This window comes from Ambystoma mexicanum, chromosome 3q, assembly GCF_040938575.1.
Source record: "Ambystoma mexicanum isolate Mex_15411 chromosome 3q, UKY_AmexF1_1, whole genome shotgun sequence".
NCBI lineage: Eukaryota > Metazoa > Chordata > Amphibia > Caudata > Ambystomatidae > Ambystoma > Ambystoma mexicanum.
The window spans coordinates 1,164,299,496-1,164,323,676 of record NC_090926.1 but is presented as its reverse complement, the minus strand read 5'-3'; the positions used below and the strand labels follow the sequence as shown (position 1 = coordinate 1,164,323,676).

At 47.5% G+C, this 24,181-nt stretch overlaps 1 protein-coding gene across 2 annotated transcripts in view; it reads right to left on the bottom strand.

Annotated features, from left to right (window-relative positions):
• Positions 1-17,697, bottom strand: part of MAP2K7 (mitogen-activated protein kinase kinase 7) — an 849,076-nt gene extending 831,379 nt beyond the window's left edge. For both annotated transcript variants that reach the window (XM_069603992.1, XM_069603993.1), the window contains exon 1: positions 17,535-17,697. In XM_069603992.1, coding sequence (XP_069460093.1) covers positions 17,535-17,655 — 121 coding nt within the window. In that variant the 5' untranslated portion in view covers positions 17,656-17,697. The remainder of the gene's footprint in view (positions 1-17,534) is intronic.
• Positions 17,698-24,181: the final 6,484 nt, after the last annotated feature.

The window sequence follows — 24,181 nt, the reverse complement described above, 5'->3', positions numbered from 1 at the left end:
GTGGTTGGTTACAGTAGGTGATACAATGCATATAGAATATCCAGTTAAGCGCAGTGAGAGCAGTTATAGCAGGTTTGTGCTGTTACCACTAGGGTGAAGGACGTTGCATGTCGTTGTTGTGCAGCCATTTGCGAGCGTAGGATCTGAAGCTCGTGTAAGGTAAAGGGCATCTAAGGTCTGGTGGGAGTGTGTTCCATGATTGAGCAGCTCTAACTGGGAAACTTGCACCGCCCGCTGTGGTGAGTTTGAATCTGGGGACTTCCAGAAGGAAAGTATTGGCAGATCTCGTCAGTCGGTTGGAAGGTCTCCAGTTGATTCTTTCCGCTAGGTAGTGGGGTGCTTGATTGTTGAGGCATTTGGACGTGAGGGAGATAGTTTTAAGAAGGATTCTGTCCTTTATCTTTAGCCAATGGGCTTCAATCCGATGTTTGGAAATATGTTCTCTACGTGGGATGTTCAGAGCTGCTCTCAGAGCATTATTTTGCAGTCTCTGGAGTTTGTCGGTGACCGACTTGTTGGCACCTGAGTATAAGGCGTTGCAGTAGTCGAGTCTGGACATGACAAGGGCATTGGCTAGGGTGAGGCCGCTGGCACTGGACAGGAAGGGTCTGGCGGCACGGATGAGTTTGCATGTGTAGGTAGTAGAGGAGGCAAGGGAATTCACTTGCTTTTTGAGGGTGAGAGCTGAGTCAAGGTAAAAGCCCAGCGTTTTGACCTCACGCATAGCCTTAATAGTATTGTTATCAATGTTAAATGAGGTGTAGTCCGGGGTAAGTTTGGATAGTTTGTGGTCTGAACCGAGGAGCAGGATTTCGGTTTTATCGTCGTTCAGACAGAGGCCATGTGTGGCCATCCATGCTTGAATGAGGATGTAGATTTTGTTCACCAGAGCCAGGTCCACTTCGTAGTTACCCAAAAGGGGTATGAGGATCTGGGTGTCATCTGCGTAATTAGTGTAGGTGACACCCAGACTGTCCAACTTGTCAAACAATGGCTTGGTGAAGATATTATACATTGGGGGTGAGACACAGGAGCCCTGTGGGACTCCGCATGTGATTTGGATGGGGTCAGCACAGGTAGAGGCGGAGAACACTCTCATAGTCCGGTTGGCTAGAAAGGATTGGACCCAAGCTATGGCGTCTCCTGTGAAGTTGGCAGCCAGCTTGAGGTGGTTGCATAGGACCGCATGGTCCACCAAATCAAAAGCTGCTGACAAGTCCAGTAAAAGTAGCAGCGCTGTTTTCCCATTGTCCTTGAGTTCCTCAATTTTGGTTTTGAGGTCTATCAGGGCAGTTTCCGTACCATGGAGCGGGCGGAAGCCCGATTGGCGTGAGCCTAGTAGATGATAGACTTCTAGGTACTCTTGGATTTGGATATAGGCTACTCTGTCGATTATTTTTAGTAGGAAGGGCACTGTGGTGATGGGCCTATAGTTCGTCGGGATAGAGGGATCAAGGGTTTGTTTTTTGAGAAGGGGGAGGACCCAGGATTCTTTTAAGTTGGCTGGCACTGTGTTGGATTTGAAGGATGAGTTAATGAGCTTAGAGATGAAAGGGGCTAAGTCTCTGGCAGCGTCCTTTATTATTTGCGCTGGGCAGCTGTCGCCCTTGCAGTTAGAGGGCTTCAGTGAGAGGATGGCCTTTTCAGTGTCGATGATGGAGATCGGTTTAAAGCTAAAAGGGGGGATAGTGGTCGGTTTGGTTACTGGAGGCAGTTGTTGGTCAGTAAGAGAGAGGGCATCTTTTTTGTTCTTTATTTTAAGTTGGAGGGTGGAAATTTTGTTAGCTAGGGCATTCTGAATATTCGTGCACCATATCTTGTCCTTAGGGGCCGTGTCAGAAGGTTGGATAGGGGATTCCATTTCACGGAGTATGGTAAATAGTTCTTTAGTATTCGATTTGGCTTTGGTAATTCTGTCATTGAATACATTTCTTTTGGTGTTGATGATTTCAGACTTGTAATGTTTTGTAATTTGGGTTAACTTGGCTTTGTTGTCGTTAGTGGGCGAATTGCGCCAGATAGTTTGGAGTTTTCGTTTCTGCTTTCTAAGGTCCTTAAGGTGGGGGGTGAACCAGGAGTTAAGGTGGGCTTCTTGCTTCGCTTTACGTAGTTTTGCAGGTGCAATAGTGTCTAGTGCGTGGGACATAGCTTTGTTAAAGGTGTCTACTAGTGTGTCTGGGTCGGTGCTGTCCTTCAGATCGTTAATAGTAGGGAGGAGGAGGGGGATAAGTTTTTCTGTCGTAATATCTTTTTTATTTCTTGTGGGGAGTGGTGGTATCATTTTGATAGTCTTAGGGCTGGGGAGGTCAAGTGTGGCAGTGAAATTTATTAGCGAGTGGTCAGTCCATGGTTGAGGGGTAATGGAGGTGATGACTATGTTGCAGTTAAGTTCTGAGACCCAGTCAAGGGTTCTGCCTTTAGCATGTGTGGGAGAGAGAATTTTTTGGGTAAGGCCTTGGTCGTTTAGGATAGCTGTTATAGAAATGGCATTTTTATTGCCTGGTTCGTTAAAGCCAATGTTGAAGTCGCCCATCAGCAACATTTGCGAATGCGCCTTTTGGGTATTGTTCGCTATGAGGGTAGTAAGGTCATCTTCAAAGGTTCCCAGGGGACCTGGGGGCCTGTAGATCAGGTGGATGGTTAGCGTGCGGTTGTTGGAGAGTTGCAATTTTGCTGATAGTATTTCGCAGGAGGCGCAAGGGTGTGAGGTGGTGAGTCGGATAGGCAAGGTGGTTTTCGCGATGATTGCTAGGCCACCACCTTTGGCATAGGGTCTGTCTACTCTGTAGATCTGGTAGTTGTCAGGTATGGCTAACATCAGTGAGGGTCCTGCTGCCTCATGGAGCCATGTTTCTGTTACAGCAAGGAAGTCAATGTTACTGTTGTTCAGAATGTCAGCAATTTCAATTGCATGTGCTACCATGGATCTGGCATTAATAAGGGATCCAGTAAGAGTTAAGGTGTTGTTAGGTATAGGATGACTTACGAAGCTTTTTGTGTGTTTATTTTGACTCTGACGTGTCTTTTGGTGGGGGTGAGTAGGAGTTAGGATTGGAATTAGAGGTGTTGTAGCTAGGGTTTGCTTATCCATGTGTGTCTGTAAAGATGGGAGTCGAGCAGTATTGTCCGTACTGTTTCTTTTAGGTTCGTAGATACAAGGTAGCCTTGCCCTGAGTCTTAGGTTTCTATCAGTAGGGGGGCGAGAGCTGAGGGTAGCAAATGTCATGATTGTAGCTAGGATGGTCAAGGTCAAGTTTCTGCACATGGTGGATTGGAATGGTCTGCAGATGCACTTTGCTTTCCTTGTTTGGTTGAGGTGTCTGGCTAGGATGGTATAAAAGTATAGTGCAGGTAGCTGGTTGAGGCTGGGGCTGCGTCTTTGTGATAGAGGGTGTAATGTTCACGAGGCACCGTGTGGGCTAGAGTGCATAGTCTGTTGATGAAGATAGGGCACAGCACAAACAAGGTGACCCGCTAGCGACCATAAGGCACAGCACAGTTCAAGTGGTCCGTTAGCGACCATAAGGCACAACACAGTTCAAGTGGTCCGTTAGCGACCATAAGGCACAACACAGTTCAGGTGGTCCGTTAGCGACTATAAGGCACAACACAGTTCAAGTGGTCCGTTAGCGACCATAGGGCACAACACAGTTCAGGTGGTCCGTTAGCGACCATAGGCACAACACAGTTCAGGTGGTCCGTTAGCGACCATAAGGCACAACACAGTTCAAGTGGTCCGTTAGCGACCATAAGGCACAACACAGTTCAAGTGGTCCGTTAGCGACCATAAGGCACAACACAGTTCAGGTGGTCCATTAGCGACCATCAGGCACAACACAGTTCAAGTGGTCCGTTAGCGACCATAAGGCACAACACAGTTCAAGTAGTCCGTTAGCGACCATAAGGCACAACACAGTTCAAGTGGTCCGTTAGCGACCATAAGGCACAACACAGTTCAAGTGGTCCGTTAGCGACCATAAGGCACAACACAGTTCAAGTGGTCCGTTAGCGACCATAAGGCACAACACAGTTCAGGTGGTCCCTTAGCGACCATAAGGCACAACACAGTTCAAGTGGTCTGTTAGCGACCATGAGGCACAACACAGTTCAGAGTTCAGATGGTCCCTTAGTGACCATAAGGCACAACACAGTTCAAGTAATCCGTTAGCGACCAAAGGGCTCAAGTGCATAGGATCATGGGTACCTAGATCAAGTTAACAAGAGGGTAGGTACAGTTCAGAAACATCTAGATGCGAAGAGGCACAGATGGGCGACCAACAGCAGTGCAACGCAATTTGCTGGGCACAGTGTAAAGTGTTCTAGGGTGTAGCCAGGTGGCACATTTATAGGCAGGGGCCGCCGAGATATATGCGAACGTGTGAGGTGGCAACAAGTTAGGTTAGACAAGAGCGTAAGTAATACTCTGTAAAATTATACTTTCTATGCAGCAGGTGGCTTACCTGGAGCAGCATGGGCAGAGTTTGTGGCCCCTGGCTCCTGAGGCTCCAAACAGGCACACAACAGGCCTTAGGATGGCCTTTGGGTTGGCCGGCGATCCGCCTGCCGGCGGTTCCTGTAGTGAAAACGAGGTTTAGCCTCGCTTTCGTGCCGCGATGCGCCCGGCATGGGCAAGTCAGGCACTTGTTGGGACGGGGTCAGGCAGGCCCTGTCCCTCGGCGCGCTCGCTTCCTCTTTCTCCTCGGGAACCTCTGCTGGGCTGGGGGGCTGGGGGGGCTCCTGCCCTCACCCCTCAGGATGGATGTTAGGAGTGGGGGGGTGTGTGGCACACAACAGGCCTTAGGATGGCCTTTGGGTATATCTATCAGCCCTAGCAAGCATCTTCACTGGAGAGGGATTGTGGCAGCCATAGTCCAAAGCATCTGGAAAGCCATAGGTTGCATACTCTGCACAATGACTACCGAGAGTAAGGTGCCAAGTCCCTTTGGGCACCATCAGCAATCCAGGCTTCAACATACATCATTTTTGCTGGTGACATGTGGACTACATATAAAATCTAATAAGGACACAGCATCCTGCCTTTCTGAGAACGTCCCTGTACCAGATGCGTGCAACCGCCGTCTGTCCAGACGTTTTGGACTACCAGCCTCATCCAATCTCGCCAGCATAGTCAATGGCCAAGGATCATGGGGGTCGTAGTCCAAAACATCGGGTGGGCCAGTGGTTGCAGACCCCTGCCCTGTACAATTAAACTCTTTCCTCTTCCAAATTTGTATACAGTCTCCCCTCAACTTGCTCGTCACCAAGGACTATAGATACTATTGACCAGCTCTTCACTTTTCAAGACATTGGCAGTCCATAACCTTTTGCTTCAACCTACCACTTCTGACCCATCTAATTATGCAGCCTCTATAGAGCCTCAATCCCTTCCATATGGGTCCTATTCCTCACCCAACATATATGACCAGTATTTCCCAGCTCCTTCCCACCCCATGTCATTTTCACTCTTTTGCCCCACATCACTACAGAGCAGAACAGGGGAATCAAAATCCAATTCTTGCCCTTCCATCAATATATCTGGCCCTCTAAAGACACCCTGTACCCGCACTCACTGGCTTCTAACAACGGTACATCGTTATTACAATGCCAGCATGGTTTTTGTCGAGTTTTTTTGCATGCCATTTTCAGCCTAAAAAACACAATTGATATTCGGCAATAAACTCTGCAAAAAAGTATCTGGGGATGCAAGAACATGGAACCCTAACATCTACCCATAATTCTGTCCCACTGGTTACCTATGGCAGACCCATCTTCCTCGAGAAGCCTTCTCATGCCTGGACAGATCAACATACAGGCATATACCTACAATATATGCTCTTCCAATGTTACCCAAACGGGTACCATGGTGAACAGAGGATAGCACAGGGGCAACGTGCTGGTCTTGGGAGCAAGACCATGCAGAGCAACAGAAATTAGAATAACGTATCTGTGCTTAAAAACTGAACTAAGGTATGGTATTAGGCACGTTATAAAAAAACTATTAAATAAATACCCTTGCTATTTATGAAGTGGGTAAAGCAAATTTACTCATGTCAACACCGGAACACCCTGCATAACAGCAGATTAAATCAAGATTAAAAGTCACCACTGGTATTATCTGCATTCCCTTGTTCTTCTTAGTGCTAGTGTTAAATTAATTTCAGGTTAATAGTGCTCCCAAGGCACAAATCTAAAATCTTACTAACGGTAAAAGAAGGGAATATTTTGTTCAGTGTAAGGAGTTTGAATACGCCTCACTGATTGCACATCTGCTATGAATCTGAACATCTGCTTTGAATCAGCAAGAGTAAAATTTGATATGGTACAAATAAGACGCATGTTTCAAACCCAATCAATACTTCCCAAGGACTTGTGATAATAAATCATTACTTCCACACTATCAGGGGAGTCTGCTGTTCTTGAATAGCTGGGTATCATGTTATGCAACCTGCAGCTTCTTACATGTTTTGCACTACGAATCCCATGGTTCGTGACCATGGACTACTCTGGATAGGGCCAGTACAAAATCTCTGGAGAGTCCACGGTTAGAGACCCCCGACATAGGACTACTTCACTAGTATGACAAAAGAAATCAGGATCGACCTTCAATCCAAACAAAACACCCTGCAAGGAAGGTGGGTGGATTTAGTAGTCCACAAAAAAGGATTAAGGAAGGGAGCCCTGTGCTGCTGCCCCCCGAATGAGGCAAGATAAAATGAAAGCACCTCATAGCTGAGAGAATATTTAGGTCTCTTCAGCGTGAGTGAAAGGATTATTGTGAAAGGCACTCCAAGATCTGCATATCCCATCCCCTCTACTTAGGGCCATAATAGAGCTGTATTCGGATAGCACAGCAACAGTGAGATGGGGAGGGAGAAGCGGGCCATTCAATGTAGAAAATGGCAGGGATTTATTTTGGCAGTATCCCCGCTTTGTTTGTATATTAATAGCATGATAAAAGGACTACTTTCCCTTCGGCTGATGTTCCAACAGTAAGATTAGTATTTTACTTTTTGCTGATGATGTAGTCATCTCAAAAATCCCAAGTGCTTTAAAAAACAATTCACACGTTTCAAATCACTGTCCAGGACAAAATGAATTCAAAATAAATTAGAAGACCAAGATAATTGTCTGTGAGCAAAGAGTAGGTAGATCAAAGAAGCCGATTACAGCTTGGTTTGTAGAGGAAAGTCGAAGGTGCCTACTTGGATTACTAGCATGTGGGTGGGAAATGTAGCAGTAATCGAGGCACAGGGTCAACAAGCGTCAGAAGAGTGCACATTCAAGCCTGTGTCTCAGCAGCATCTAACAACCCGGTCGAACTCTTTAAAATCTGCAAGGAGCTTGCCAACCCTGCTGCAGTCTTCACTCCTCCTCTTGCCTCCCAGGCTCTGTGCAATGCCCTTGCCTCTCACTTTATCTCAAAAACCCAGGACATCCTGTCCACCCTCTCCTCCCCTCCCCCTCCTATTCCCTCTGAGTATGTGCTTCCTGCCCCCCCACCCTCCTTCTCGTCCTTTCCACTTTTCTCCCCTGATGAGGTCGCTAGACAAGTACGATCTATGAAAGCCTCATCAAAACAGTTCATCCCTGTTCCTCTAAAACCATCAAGGACCACATTGACACCCTCACTCCGGCCCTTGCTGATTTTTTTTTGTCTCTTCTCAAGAAACCCACAGCTGATCCTTCCTGTCCTGCTAACTATCGCCCAATTTCCATTACTCCCTTTCTGGGCAAACTCCTGGAAAAGCTGGCCATCTCTCAGCTTAACCTTCATTCCGATTCTATTGGCTGTCTCCATGACCATCGGTCTGGTTTCAGAGCTGCCAGAAGCACGGAAACTGCTCTCCTGAACATGCGCAAACACCTGCTCTCCAACATTCCCTCTGTCCACATCCTACTTGATCTCTCTTCTGCCTTCGACACAGTCAATCATACCATCCTGCTCAACCGTCTCCGAGACAACCTGGGGATTGCTGATCAGTCTCTGGCTTGACTTTCCTCTCTGATCGACCCTCCCAGGTCCAACTTTGGTCCTTCCCATCATCTATCTTCCTCTCTACTTTAGGTGTTCCCCAGGGGTTTAACCTCTCGCCTTGGCTTTTCAAGCAATACTTGGCAACTCTCACCCACTGCATTGCCATTTTCTGCTCAAATTTCCAGTGCTACGCTGACGACACTCGACTCATTTTCAGGCTTCCCTCTGCCACCTCCTCTCCCTCCCATCTCTGATTGCCTAACTGCCATTCAAGATTGGTGTGCCGCCAATGATCTTTGTCTGAACGCCAGCAAGACAGAGATCCTCCTCATCGGCAAACCTTGACCATCCTTTCCCCTCACTCTCTGGCCAGCCTCCCTTGGCCCTCCTCCTACCCCCACCTGCGAGGCTAAGAACCTCTGGTCATCTTTGACTCCACACTTTCCTTCTCCTCCCACATCTCTGAGGTCTCTAAAAAGTCAAACGTCCTACTGCACCTCCGCAAAGGTACTCTGCCTTTCCTCTCCTTCTCCCAGAAGGGAACTGTCTACCAAGCCCTGGTTCTCTCTAGGTTGGACTATTCTAACAGCCTCTTTCTAAATCTACCTGCCTCTACTCTCCGTCCTCTGCAACTAGTCCAGAACAGGACTGCAAGACTTGTCCTTGGCCTCAAGCCCTGGGATCGTATCTCTCCAGCTCTGAAATCTCTCCATTGGCTCCCAGTGGATGCAAGGATTAAATTCAAAACCCTCTGCATTGTCCACAAGGCTTTCTGGGGCCTGGGTCCTAAATACCTTCAGCTATCCCTCTGCAAATACCTCCCCTCCCGAGCTCTTCGCTCCTCTACCTCCAACTCCCTCATGGGCAGTCGTTTTTCAAAGAAACAAGCTTGGGCCTCCCACTGGAATAGCCTCCCTGCCACTCTAAAACTTGAGAACCATCTCTGGTTCCCGAAGCACCACAAGACCTTCCTCTTTTCCTCTGCCTTTGTTCCCCCTCTCCCCTGCTGATCTGCTCTCTTGGCACTGTGCACCTGGCCACCCTCTGTCCCCTGAGCCCAGGTACCTGCTCACCCTGCCACCCTCCTGGCCACCCTTTGCACGGAGGACTGTATCTATACCCATACAGTCCCCCCTCCCCCCCATTTTCTTTTTCTGCACTTATCAGACTTACCCAGTCTGCTGCCGTAAACGCAGCACTTGCCACTTGCTGGCTGCACTACCACGGTTTATTGCCTCTATTATCTATTTGTTTTTATGTATTGTTATTTATCTGTGTCTCCTCTGGTCCGCACTCTCCACTCTCCCCCTTCCATGCACTTTGTTCCCATCCCTTTCCCATGCACATGCTCATTCTCAATGTCACTGGGCCTAGTAAGATAGCTGTTGTGTTCTCCCCTGTTCCCCTCCCTTTTGCCTGGTCACGCTCTGAAACACTTGTGTATGAGCGCAATACAAATAAAATAGATAATATCATTGTACAGGGCACATATCTGGGACATCATTAGGTCAATGCTCTAACTTGGTTGGAGGAAAAGAAAAAAAAATACAAAAAAAAAGAAAAAGCGGTTTGTGAAATAATATATTCAGTTTGCCAAAAAGTAGTCAACTCACCGTTATTGGTGGAATCTTAATGGATAAATACTTTATATAGAGCGCTTGGCTGCCCTAAAAGTTTTTATTGGATACGCTATTGGTCTTATGCAAACCTGGAATTGTATAGAATTCCCTCTTAGGAGATTTAGTACATCACGGTGGTTTGAACTGTCCGGGACTACTCCATGTAAGAAACGTATGGAGGAATACAGAGCTTGAACATATGTGAACAACCACAACTATTCATATTTTTAATTTTACCCCCATCTCTATGGAGGAACTCACTATTGTGATTTCACAACTCAAGGCCACAAAATGTAAGAGCTACCCCTGCTCCTCCATTATTATTAAAACTTGCCCACCTACTCTTGTAGATGCGATATGTAAATGTATTAATCTTTCACTTATATTCGGTGTGGTACCCAATGACTTAAAATTGTCATGGATCACCCTGCTTATAAAATTGGAATTTAAAATCTACTAAAGGGACTTATGTCCCTCCTAATTTCTTTAGATCAATCTGCCGCGTTCGACCTTGTCGACCATAGAATCCTGGCAAATCGTCTGAAGGAAGGAAGTGGCCAATTTCTCGCCAGCTGCAGTACAAGCTGCAGTACGGTGGATGCTTTCATTTCTTTCAAACAGAGTAACAGAGTAAACAGGGTATGTGTAGATGAAGCTATGGCCCTGTGTTGTATGGAGTTCAGCAGGGAGCCTGACATCACACTGTACAATATTTTTATGGTTACCTTCTTTTCACACCTTGAACAGAAATGGGTCCTATTTTCCAACTATGCCGATGACACTCAGTGTGTCATCCCGCTCATAGGATATCACTCACAAGATGAAATGAAACTTAATAGAATATTCACCACCATTGAAATCTGGATGATGCATAATAACTTGGCACTTAATAGAGGAAAAATGGAGCTTATGATCGCAAGCTCTCCATTGACACTGGCTAAACTGGATCCGGCCGATTAGCTTTTCCATCTCGGAGATGGGAGTCTCTCTCCCCTAACCAAGGTCAAAATCCTTGGGGTCATTCTTGGCCAGGCGCTGAATACAAAAGCATATGCGAGGAGCACGGTTTCAATTGTGATCTACTACATAAGACTCCTAGCCCACCTCAGACCGTACAACTCACAAGCTAATGATGAAGCTATTGCGCGTACAATAATAGGGGCCAAAATAGACTTCTGCTGTAGTCTTCTTGCAAGAGCCAGTAAAACTAACATTAATAGGCTGCAAGTGGCTCAGAATGGCGCAGAGTTGTTATGGGGCTGGCTTATCGTGCCCACGTTACTGATGCCAGACGCTAATTACATTGGCGCCCAGTGGAAGCACGTATCACCTTTAGGCTATTATTCATCACATTGAAGTGCAGACTGGGTACTATGTTACCTTACCTTCAAGATCACACTAGGGAAAAACCTAACCACAGAAGTCTGAGGTCTAGTAATCAAAATATCCTCTTTACTGAAATGCAAAACTAAGAAAGTCCAGCTAGGAGCCTTTTATAGCCTTTTATAGTACTGCCCCCGTATATGGAACTCCCTTCCCTCAGTATTGAGGGGTCATTCATCCTTGCCTCTATTTAATAGAGAGCTCAAGACCTTCTTGTTCCGGTAAATGGCCTTCCTCCCTCTCGTTCTGCTGTTACACTGACGCCCTGTTTAGTTTTGCACTTAATCGTGTCTCTGTTTTTGTTCGCCCTGTCTGCGCCCTCACGCCTACGGGTTTATGGAAGCGCATTACAAATACAGTAAAGTAAAGAGGTAATGAGCAAGCCTAATCAACAGAATATGAAAGAGTCACACTCAGTGCACATACAACGCAAAACTATACTCATGCCGCTTCAGCCAATTGGGCTGGGCTTATTTACTACATGAATCAAAAGTGGGCGTTGGAAAATATCTGGGCAACTTGCCATTGGCATAAGAGCACGGACTATATGCTAAATTACAGCTGGGCATTTCACAATGTCATCTTTACAAAAGTGTTTTAACACGACCAGCCGTTCTTGCGCTGGTCGTGTTAAAACACTTCAATAATTCTTGCTTTTGGGCCCCCAGTACAAAGTCACCAAGAGATTCACCCTATGACCGAGCTTCAATCGCCTGGGGTCTGTGCAAATCAACAGAGGCTCAGGATGTTAGCCTCGCGGTTTAGGTTTATTTGGCTAAAGCATGTTCTCGCAGATTGAGAGGGAGTCACTAACCATAGTGGAAATACCATGGTAAATAGTTAGTCTTGTTTTATTGTATCGATTAATTCAAAATCTGTATATTATAGTGAGCCTGTATCACACGGTCATCTATCGGTAATTGTGCTATAACATGGAGTATGATGTTTTATGGCATACATATCTGTATTATTTGTCGAGTGACAGATTAGTGGATTATTGCAATCGATTGGAATTTTGTTTTACACTTTGCAGAAGATGTTTTGCTTTTATGGCATCTTGCCAAAATGTAGCTGGAATAAAGAAATCAAAATAATAAAGCTTGCACTAAAATGATTTGATCATATTGGAGCCTTGATGCAGCGTGGTTCACTTGACACCATTTAAGCATTCCGAATTACTTGTGGGGCACAGACAAATCAAGAAAAAACACTCCCAGGAAGGAAGTCGGGAGATATATGTTGATGACATGGAACACAGATGGCTCTTTTTCGTTTCTCCCATTAAACATATCTCATATGCACTGTATAGTCACATCCATCATGTAAAAACCCTCTGAAGCTTGCGCAGAGAAATCCTATAATCAGGCGCCAACTTAAAAAAAAAAAAAAAGTATCTTTAAGTCGATGTAGGCAATACAAACCAGATATAATATTGAGATGTCTGTAGACTAAAGGACTTAGCGGAAGTCCGGCGTGAGGTCTCACAAGAGCAGAACATGAGATCCGATTCAGGATATTATGAACGCGGCAAGCCAGTGAAAGGAGACAGCCCAACGCTCCCTCCTGCAGACTCCTTGCTATAGACTTACTCCTGTGCTCTGCATTACAGCTGAAGCAGTGACTTTTTACATAGGTAATATAATTATATGATGAGAGTGCACTTAAAGGCGAGAAGCCAGTGTTGTGTATGCAGAGTGATTAAATAAGCATTACTGCAACCTCCTGCCTGCGTGTGATCATTAATCGGGCCACAACATAATTGGCGAAAAGTGTGGCACCACCACCCCACGATGCAAGGGGTAACGACACTTCTGCCGTTCCTGCAAGCCATAGGAGCCTATGTTTCAAACGTACCTGGAAGCAACAGAGGAGGGGGAGGGGGTTTGAGAACAGGCTATCCAGCGTCATTCATGTTAGAAGGCCATGTTGCTGAACGCGCTGGGCGTGGAAGGACAAAGAACGTTTGCCGGCCTAAACCCGATCAAGAGGCAGAGAATAGCCAGGAGGTTCTCATGTAAAGAGAATGTCACACTACACAAAATCAGATTCTATGGCAGAAAGCAAGAACCTGCAGAACATTCCTTGCTCAAGTTAAGAGAGTTGGTGGAATTATGCGCTTTTGGAGCCACGCCGAAAGAGAATCTGCGACATCTCATAGTGCACCCAAACAACAGAAAGGTACAGGAAAAGTTTATTCTGGAGAAGGAAATATTGTTAGTTAGACAGAGCAATTAAAATTGTGAGGGCGGTGGAAGCGTCATCCAGCAGGCGCAAGGAGTGTGGATTCACCTCACAATAACCAGAAGAACAGTGGGTACAATCCAGAGGCAGTAAAGATAGAGGGCAACGCAAGGCCAGAGATGACGCAGCAGGGAAACGTGAACCATTGAAGTACCACAGATGCACCAGTACTAGCCAACAGCAGAGAACATCCAGCAAGGAATAAATAATGTTCTAAATGTAGAAGGCATGTACATTTTACGTCAGTGTGCCCCTGGAAGGGGAGGAGACCGTGGTGGCGGCATTCCAGAGTGAAGAAGGCAGAGATGAGGCCTACTCGGATGAAGAAGCATGTGCCACAGTTCTCATGGTGAGCAGCTTCAGGACCCGGAGGGAAAATCCCCATTGCAACATTAAAGTATACGGTCATGAAACAAGAGTAATGGCGGACTCAGGCTCAGACCTCACCATACTACCATTAAAATGTGTAAAAAATCATGGTGGGAAAAGAAAGGCATACAAGACACATTATTCCCACGGTTTATGGAGGAGCCAGTGTGAATCTCCTAGGATACAGCAGGGCGATAGTGGAATTCAAAAGGAAGAGTCACCAAAACTATAGTGTCCCTTGCCGAAAAAGGACCAGCAGTATTAGGCTGGGATGATCAGGCCAAACTGCAAATTAGACTGGACCCCAGCATGGAGGGACAGGTGCTGTCCATAAATAAAAGTGGGACGTCGATCACCAAAGTAGAATTCCCCCGACTTATTTTCAGACACGCCTGGCTGTATTAAGAAATACATTCACAAGATAAAGTTAAAATAAGGAGCAGTACCAGTCAAGCACAGGGAGAGACCAGTGACGGCGAGTCGCACTACAAGAAAATCTCAACAATATGCTAGAAGAAGGAAACAGAGACAGAGTCATCAGAATGGCTCAGCCCTATTGTACTCATAAAGAAACAGAAACTGGCGACTTACGCATCTGCATTGACTTACACAGTCTAAACCTGGAGGTGGCGGACCGTTACCCCTTACCAAGCATAAATTAGCTGAATTTACGGATGAAGGAGGCAAAGGTTTTTTTGAAACTAGATATGAGAGGTGCCTACCATCAGATCAACTTGCATCGGGAGTCCAGAACACTCACTGCTTTTATAACCCCATTTGGAATCCATCAATTCACCAAAATGCCTTCTGGGTTGTTATCAGCGGCCTCTGCGTTTCAGCGCATGAGGGACTCCCTTTTGAAAAACATTGAAAATACCTCATACTTCCAAGACGACATATTAATGTACGCGCAGGACAAGGAGACACATGATACAGATCTCTGCAAAGTGTTAGCAAAATTACAAGAAGCAGGAGTGCGACTACGCTATAATAAGTGTGTACCGCAGGCAGACGAAGTATAGTATCTGTGGTACACCATATCAAAGGAAGCCCAAGAAGGGTCTACTGCAAGCCATTGTGAAGGCCCCTCCCCAAAAAAAAGCAAAAGAAGAGTTAAGATCCTTCTTGGAACTATCCGAATATTATGCAAAATTCGGGCCTATTTTTCGGAGACTACCGCTCCCATGACAGAATTGCTCAAAAAAGGTGCGGAATACCAGTGGAAGGCAGAGCAAGCAAAGTCGCTTGAAGAAGTCAAAGAGGGAATCATGCATGCGCCCCTGTCAACAGCCATTCAATCCTCAATGGAAAACTATGATCACTACAGATGCCAGTGCGTATGGAACAGGAGCACCCCTCACCCAAACGAAGACTATGAACACATAGCTGCTTTCGTGTCCAAAGCACTCTCGCAAGCAGAAAATAATTACTCCACCATAGAAAAGGAGATGTTGGCATGTGCATTACTTTCGCACATACGTCTGGGGTTCAACATTTTTGCTGGTTAACAACCACAAGCCCCTAGTGCACCTACTGAGCCCAGGAGCGATCTGGACATCAACACCCAGTATTGCTCGCATCGCAGCAAAGCTGCGAGAATACACGTATGAAATACAGCACATTGTAGGGTGGAAAAATGCCCAAGGGGACTGCCAGACCGCCACTGCGCAAAGGCACAGAGATCAGGTTTCTACAAGATGAATGTGTGGTTGCATCACTTTCTGATTTGAGGGGTAGGGAATTCCTCGAAATGACCGAAGGCCACTGGAGAGAAGAAGCAACCAAGGATGCCACCACCACAACAACAAAAATCAAAGAATGGGTCAGGAAAGAGTGGAACGAACATGACAAAAAGGAGCGAGGAAAGCATATTGGTGGCAAGGAATGAACTTAGAAATACGGACAATGAGAGGTTTCATGAATGCGTGAATAGAGACAAGCGATAAAGTAGGACAAGCGCCACTACACTCCACAGACGTGGCAGGAGGAGTGTGGCAAAAAGTGGGCATGGACCTCATAGGCCCGCTAGAGCTAATGGAACAAGAACACAAGTATAACATAGTGTTAGTGGACTATTTGTCCAAATAGGTAGATGTTGACTTTGTATCCAACATAACCACAACTACCGTGATTCAGTTCCTCAAGAACATTTTCCAAAGAGAAGAGTTGTCCAGAGAACCGGTCACCGACAACAGAGTTCATCTCGTATCTAGAGAAATGGAAACGTTTATGAAGGAGAACAATATCCAGCAAATCAAAGTTGCCTTATATCACTCACAAGCAAATAGGTTGATGGAACGCACCAACAGGTTCATAAAGGGAGTCTTGCAGTTAGCCACTGCAGCGGGTCTCACTCTACTCAGCACAGTCAAGGAAGCTGTACCTGCTCAACGCCTTACCCCCAATGGGGTCACCAAGACACTGCTGTTCCATCTTCTCAGATGACGCAGGTAGCATCCAGCCAGGTTGTCAAATATAAGAGGATGAAAAAGTAGACATGGTAGAATTGGTGTGGCAAGTGAAGAAGAGCAAAGAAAACAAGAAGCGATATAGTGACGAAAGAAGGAAGCCCCAACAAAGCACAGGCCAAGAAGGGGATTTGATAAAGATTAAAATGAAATGCTACATTGAGACCCCTTGACTGGGTCCAATTTTAGCAGACCATTAAGGGTAGTGCAGCGAGGGATAAACCATGTACGCACCGAAGACTGAAAGCAATGGAACTTGGAGAGGGTGACACTATACGAAAGGGGGACAGGAGAAGCACCCAGACCTGCAACACAAGAGCAGAGAAATTAAGGGGAGAGCGTGGTCAAGGAGAAACAGATAGGACAACCTGAAAATGAAGAGGAGCAGGATGAAGGGACACCATGCCAAGTGGAAGCCAGTACCAAGAGGTGTGCAGTGAGACAAGAGAGACCCAGTGAAAAAAGTGCAACACCGAAAGAAGAAAATGCATAGTAGTCGACCACAGAGAGAAAGAAGGAGGCCAGGAAAGTAAAACGACTACGTGATAGAGTAAGGCAATTTGCCAAACACAAGGAGGTATGTAGAGTAAAGGATTTAGCAGATGTCCCACGCAAGGTCTCGCATGTCCCACGCAAGGTCTCGCAAGAGTAGAACGTGAGATGGGAAGCAGCGCTTCCCGCTTCAGGACATTAATAGGCCAGCAAACAGGTGAAAGGAGGGAGCCCAACGCTCCATTCCTACAGACTCCTTGCTATAGACTTAATCCTGTGCCCTGCATTACAGCTGAAGCCAACAGTGACTTTATACAATTAATATATGACGAGAATGCACTTGAAGTTGAGAAGCCAGTGCTGTGTATGCAGAGTGATTAAATAGACATTACGGCAACCTCCTACATATGTGTGATCATTAAATCGGGCCACAACAATGTCTCCTTAGGTTTGCTCATTGTCATGAAGTATGTGACAAGGGCCAGTGCAGACTGCTACATTGGGAAATTCTCCGACAGTTGCTATCCGATTTAGTAACCATTATATGAAGTTAACAACCGATAAAAACATCTGTTCCCTCTCTAAATACCCTATTTAAGTCCGGGTTTGTAGTTCCTGAATACACCACTAAGATAAGATGTCTTTTAAAGGCAACACACATATACTTTATAAATCACGCTACCACCATCTTATTTAATTAGCTCCTTTCTTGTCACTGCCAATATCACTTCCAGATCCCAACAGCCTCGACTGCTCCCTCAAGTACTTCCCCTGTACGTCCCCACTCCCAAGTTGAAGCCCATACACGAAAAGTCATACACTAAGTGTACTTTTTACATCTTCACAGCCCCTTCAGGTCGCTGCTTCCCCCTCATGCTCCTAAATTGTTCTTCCTTATGATCCTGCCTCCCCTCAAACTCCTCCCTCATGCCCCTCCCCCAACAGCCCCCTTTCATTCCTTAAGCCCCTCCCTTCCCATCTGCTTACTGGGTCTGGCTCGCTGTGGGCTGATCTCCAGCTCTATTCGACCTCGCCGAGCCTCTCGGTTTTCTTGCTTCAGCTTGGCCTCCAGTCTAGAGAGTTTCTGTTCCAACGAGGAGGCCGCCATCTTCCACCGCGCACTAATAATAAACAAACAGCGACTTGCGCCTGCGCAAGCGAGAGGCACGGGTCGATGGAAGCTAACTGCGCACGCGTCACCTGTCATCCCGGCTTCAGACCAACGCGCCTGTGAAAACGAATAGTGAACCATGAAGTTCATTGCAGGACGCATGCGCTCTTGTCAAATTAATGTTAGCCGCGCAAGCTCCCTACTTCCTGAAAACATTGTTGATAAGTGATTTCTCGCCTGACTTCGACATGGTTGATACGTTGCTGTCGTAACACGTGACCATGGAACTTGTCGACTGACAATCCTCGTTCAAGTCTTCACGTCGTGAGTTTCGTGGCATAGCCATGTCATTGTCAGGCCAAACGTATTTCAGGGCGTCACCCGTAAAAGTGCGCTGTCTACGCTGCTTAATGTACTCCTGGCGGTCAACTTTGAATTAGTATCCATCCGTTGCAGTTGGCAAGACAAATATATTTCATGTTTGAATGACAATAAAACTTTTGAAAACAAAAAAAATATATATACTTTTCAAAATATATTGCATGGATCACATTTATACCAGGCGGATTTACTTTTATAGAGAGTTTTTACATGTCTCTAAATAGTTTGTTAGTCATTCCATGCTTTGGAAGTGTAAATATTTCCGTTATTAAAAAAATCTTTGACAAAAAGATTGTACAGCTGACGGGACCATAACTACCTATTTATTTTTTCTTTATTTCAATTTATAAAGCGCTCAGTGGCACTGTGGCGCTGTTACAGAATATCCTAGGCTAACTAATCTAGCAAAACTACCCAGGCTAGTGTTGTATGATAAACCTCGTGCTGAGTTGTAACCTTGACTTTAATGATGCAAACTCTTAGCAACATATATATATATACATTAAATTACAAGTGACAGTTTACTTCACTGTCTTAGATGAACAAGTCTCTGGGGCTTTTTGAGCAGTCTCTGAGTGCTGGGGTAGGTAGCCAATTCCTGATGCAGAAGGAGTGTTATGATGTAGTCTTGTATTGCATACATGCCAACCCTCCCGATTTAGGCGGGAGACTCCCGATTTTGAGGTGAAAAATATTGCTATTTTTCACAGTCTCCCGCCTAAAATAACTGTAAACCCAATGCATTCCTATTGGGAAATATATACGTCTCCCGATTTCCCTGTGGAAATCTCCCTCCCAGGTGCATCTGAATGTTGGCAAGTATGGTATTGTCACTGGCCAGGAGTGCATGCCATTGGAATGTTGATGCATGAATGATGAGCAGCTCAGGAGAATGTTGAGTAGGTCTCTGAGTGAGTGTTCCAAGAATGTCAGTTGCATAAATGCCAACCCTCCCGAGACTTCCGATTTTTTAGTGAAAAATAATTTTGTTTTTCACGTTCTCTCGCCTAAAATAAATGTTTGCCCAATACATTCCTATGGGAAAATCTTTGTTTCCCGATTTTTCAGACGTAATCTCCTGCACAGGTGGGTTGATTTGTTGGCATGTATGCAGTTGGGGCCCTGAACTGGATGTGTAAGGATGGCTAGTTGGTCTCTCTGTCTACATACGTACTTGTCTCTGTATCCTGTGATGTCTACTGTGACGGCTGTACATATAAAGAGAAAGTGGTTCCTGTACAAGTGTAAATATGTACAATAAAGATGACCTGGAAAAAACCTTATGGCTCCACAATTGGTTTGTGTATGGATGATCTGAGCCCAACCCCATTACATAACATAGCGCCTGCAGCTGCTTCTGCTCCATCACTCTGGAGCTCTTCTAAACACAACTACCGCTTCCGCGCTTTTCGTTTCAAGTCTCTCAAGTAGTTCTACAGACCTCCCAGTGATAACCCAACACATGTTTTATTCATCATATAGTCATTAAACTTCACCAGTCTAGGTTTCAGGAGGTACACCGTAGGGAGGATGAACTACGGTACAAGGTGGACAACATGGAGAAGAGAGAGAGGAGGAACAGCTTGCACATTTTTGGCCTTGTGGAATCCGAAGGGGAGAGCCCGCAGGCATTGGAGGGCAAGGTCCACGACATCTTAAGAATCGTCATGTGGGAGAAGGCCTACATCGAGATTAAATTCGATAGGGTACATTGAGCCGGCGGCGGTGGCAGGGGCCCGAGGTGCTGGCTCGACTACACTACTACAGAGACAAAGCCAGGATCCTGGAGAAGGCGAGGAACTTCAGTGATATCCAATACGGAGACTCTAAGGTGGCAATCTACCAGGACCTTTCGGCCCTCATCCTCGCAATGAGAAAGAAATGCGGGGCCCTAACCAGATGGTTGCAGGGTAAGGGGGTCAGATACCGCTGGGGGCACCCCTTCTACCTAGCATTTGAGTGGTCGGGGGAAAGACACCACCTGGTGATGGAGGAGGACATTGTGCGGGCCACCGACGACTTGGTGGGAGATCGTGCAGGCCCGTCCGGCGGAGTGGGGGGTGAGGCCAGGAACCCACCGCAGGGCCCCGACAGACTGGGTCAACCTAGCGGCAAGACCAAGGTTAAGGGGGCACGCAAGTTCCAAAAAACCAGGCACCCATCATCGGCCTCTGAGGATCACCTGAAGTAACTTTTTACAATGTTGGTTGATTGGTTCGATGGACCTCTATGTCGGGCCGGTGCCTGGGGACACGGGGGACCACGGGAACAGAGTTACGTCTCATAAGTTTTGTTTGAAGGTTCACACGCGTTCATTCTGGTTTAACAGAGAATGGGTTATCTACATGCTTACACTACCCGGGGCTGGGGTAGAGTCCTTGGTGGTTCGTTGACCGTCCCCGAAAAAGATTGGGTGACATGGACGAACGCCTCAAGACGGGGGGAGGGAGGAGGGGGAAAGGAGCAGGAGGGGAGGGGGGAGAACGACCATCATCAAGGTCAAAATGGGAATGTTTAGAGGGGTCAACGGGGGGGATAGCCAGTTTGAACAGGAATCCTATATTTTTCAACGTGCCATACGTAAGCATTACACTTCGGTGAATCTAGAGGCGGACTACCTAGACGATAATGGTTGAAGGCAAGATAGGCACACTCAATGTCAAGGTTCTCAATTCACCAAACAAGAGGTCCCTGACCAGTAACATGTTCATCAAACAGCAGTTGATGGTGCTGTTCCTCCAAGAAACCCATTACAGACAGGGGAGGGAATCACCCATCAGGGGGAAGGACATCGGTGCCAACTTCTGGGCCTCCCACAGGAGCTCGAAGAAGGAAGGTCTGGGGATTCTCCTTAGTAAGACACTCCATCTCACCAACACAGAGACCAAGAGAGGCTTTGGGGGGAGGTTCCTGGGGATCAAGGGTACATATGAAGGGGAATGCATAACCCTGGCCACCCTCTATGCTCCCAACTCGGGCCAGATAGGTTTCCTAACCCAGATTCTGGGGGTAATGGATGAATGGGCTGAAGGGGCCATGGTGCTGGGGGGGGGACTTCAATCTCATTTTGGACCCAAGCTGGCTGGTGGACGGCACGGGTGACTGAACCGAAAGGTATCATCAAGGACAACCTAACGCTCCAGACCCTGCTGAGGCAACACTACTGGGAGGACGTCTGGCGAACGACACACCCGGAGCCTGTGGGATACACATTCTTTTCCCCCCACACCATACATACACCAGAATCGATTTCCTCTTGACTTCCAAAGAGGGGAGCGGGGTGGCTACAGCTCCGAGGGTCGAGGCAATAAGGTGGTCTGATCACGAGCTTCTGGTGGCGGACTGGTCGCTTCCCCTGTCCCCCAGGTCGTCCCGCTGGAGGTGTAATGACACGCTCCTAAGGGACCCGGTCTTTAGGGAATTCCTCAGAGGCGAAATGGAGGCATATTTTGAGACAAATGACGATGGGGAGACGGATATGGCCATAGTGTGGGAGGCGGCGAAGGCCACCTTCCGTGGTCTCCTTATAGCCGAGGGTTCTAGGCGCAAATGGGAGAGAGGGCTCATTGAGGCCAAGATACGGGCTGAACTCAAGAGAGTGCGGGGCAGGCTCACCCAGGAGAGGGTTGATAAGGAGTCCCTCCTATCGGAAATGCGCAAAAAACGTCAGGCTCTGCTCACGGTCCTCATTGGGGATGTGATCAAGAAGTTGAGATACATTCGACAACGGTACTACGAAAAGGGGGACAGGGTGGGGACCCTATTGGCACATAGAGCTAGGGGTTGTATACTGGAGAGGAGGGTCAGACCTATTAAAGATGGGCAGGGCAGGGCTCTCAACTGAAAGGCAGAGATAGTGGGCTCCTTCACAACTTTCTATAGGGACCTGTACACAAAACAGGAAGGGGAATCGCGTGAGGAAATTCCGGGCTTATCTGGAAGAACACCGGGCACCCCGCTTAACGGAGGCCGAGCTGCAGGGCCTGGAGGGGGACATAACAGCGGAGGAGGTGGAGGCAGCCAATAAGAGACTTAAAGCAGGGAAGGCCCCCGGAGGTGATGGATACACGGCTGATTTTTATAAACAATTCCAACCCATTCTGACGGAACCCCTAGCCAAATTGTTCAACCTTATTCACAACAAAGAGACGACCCCCCCCCCCACATTCCTACAGGCCCTCATCTCGGTGATCCCCAAGCCAGGAAAAGACCCCACAGAGCGCGGCTCCTATAGCCCCATCTCCCTTTTAAACCTAGATGCTAAAATATTTGCCAGGATCCTGGCCACTCGCCTGGAGAGATGCCTGCCCCGCCTGGTCCATCCAGACCAGTCGGGCTTTATATTAAACAGACAAGCCTCGGACAATATGCGCAAAACCCTCCATGTGTTGCATTCAAGGGAAACCCGGAACAAGGGGCTCCTCCTGCTGTCCCTAGATGCAGAAAAGGCCTTTGACCGGGTGAGTTGGGCCTTCATGGGGGAGGTCCTCTCAGCAATAGTGATGGGCCAGAGATGGTTGGGATGGATGGCTGCACTATATTCAGCCTCCACGGCTAGGGTGGATGTCAATGGGATGGAATCGGAAGCCTTTCCCCTAGACCGTTGCACGAGACAGGGCTGTCCACTATCCCCCCTGATATACGCCCTTGTCATGGAACCCTGGGCGATCTCGGTGCGTAACAACGAGGCTATCACTGGAGTACAGATGGGCGGCTCCCATCACAAGATCAGCCTGTTCGCCGATGACGCTCTCCTCTATGTTACCAAACCGACACTGACAGTCCCCCATGTGTTGCGGGCACTGGAGCGTTACGGGAGCCTCTCGGGGCACAGGGTCTACCTGGGTAAATCTGTGGCTTTTATGGGAGGTCGACTACCGGACACAGAGAGGGAGTATGTTGAGGGCTTTCCCTTTCAATTGCAGAGAGAGGGATTCCGGCACTTGGGAATCCAAATAACACCGGACCCGAAGGACCTCTTCTCGAGTAATTTCACCCCTTTGTGGACGGAGGTCAAGAGAGATATAGAGAGGTGGGCGGTCTCGGGGTTCTCGTGGATGGCACGACTCAACCTGATCAAGATGGTGGTACTTCCTAAATTCCTATTCCTCTTCCAGATGCTCCCCACCCAGGTCCCGGCCATGTTCCTACAGTCCATGAAGCGCACCCTACTCAGGTTCCTCTGGGGAGGGAAAAAACACAGGATCTCCTACGATGTCCTAACGAGACCCAAGGAAGATGGCGGGGTGGGATTCCCGGACATCAATACATACTATAGGGCCTCCCAACTGAGGATTCTGGTTGACCACTTCAACCCTGGAACACAAAAGCAGTGGGTAGCACTGGACAATAGGTTGCTTGCCCCAGTCATGCTCGATGAGTGGTTGTGGGTCCCCAGAACGCACATCCCCAGGCGTGTTTTAGATCATCCAGTACTGGGTGTCCTGTGGTCTGCCTGGAAGGAGGGGGGTTACTACAGATGGCTCACAACCTGGCCTTCCCCACTGAGTTGCATCTGGGCACCACCATTCATAGCTCAGGTGGCGGAGCCGGCCGCGTATCAGAAGTGGTATGAGGCGGGCCTTTTTAGGGCATGCCACCTGTGGGTAGGTGGCTCCTTCATGTCCCTCCTGGACCTGGAGGAGGCCCTGGGGCTGGGCAAGCTTTCACCTTTTTGCTATCTCCAACTGAAGGGAGTCCTCTCTGAACCCTCGTGGGGGGACACGCTCAGGAGGGAACTCACAGACTTCGAGAAAGCGATCATCTCCACACAGGGCTCCAGGGGGGTCATATCTCGTTTGTACAAACTCCTCCTGCTTTCGATACCCAGGGATCCACCGCCAGCAAGAGTACAATGGGAAAAAGATTTGGGCAAGCAATAGATGACAAAAGGAGGACCAAAATGTGCATCCGGGCCCACTGCTCTACAACATCCCCCCAGTAGAGACAACAGGCCCTCAAGATTTTACACAGATGGCACTACCCTCCACAGTTGATAGCCAGGATGAGTCCGGGCTATGACCCACACTGCTGGAAATGCAAAAAGAAAAAAGGGGACTACACGCACATGTGGTGGTCTTGCCCGAGGGTGCAGTCATACTGGGAAGAGGTCCTATCATGGGTTAAGGGGGTGGGTGGTGTC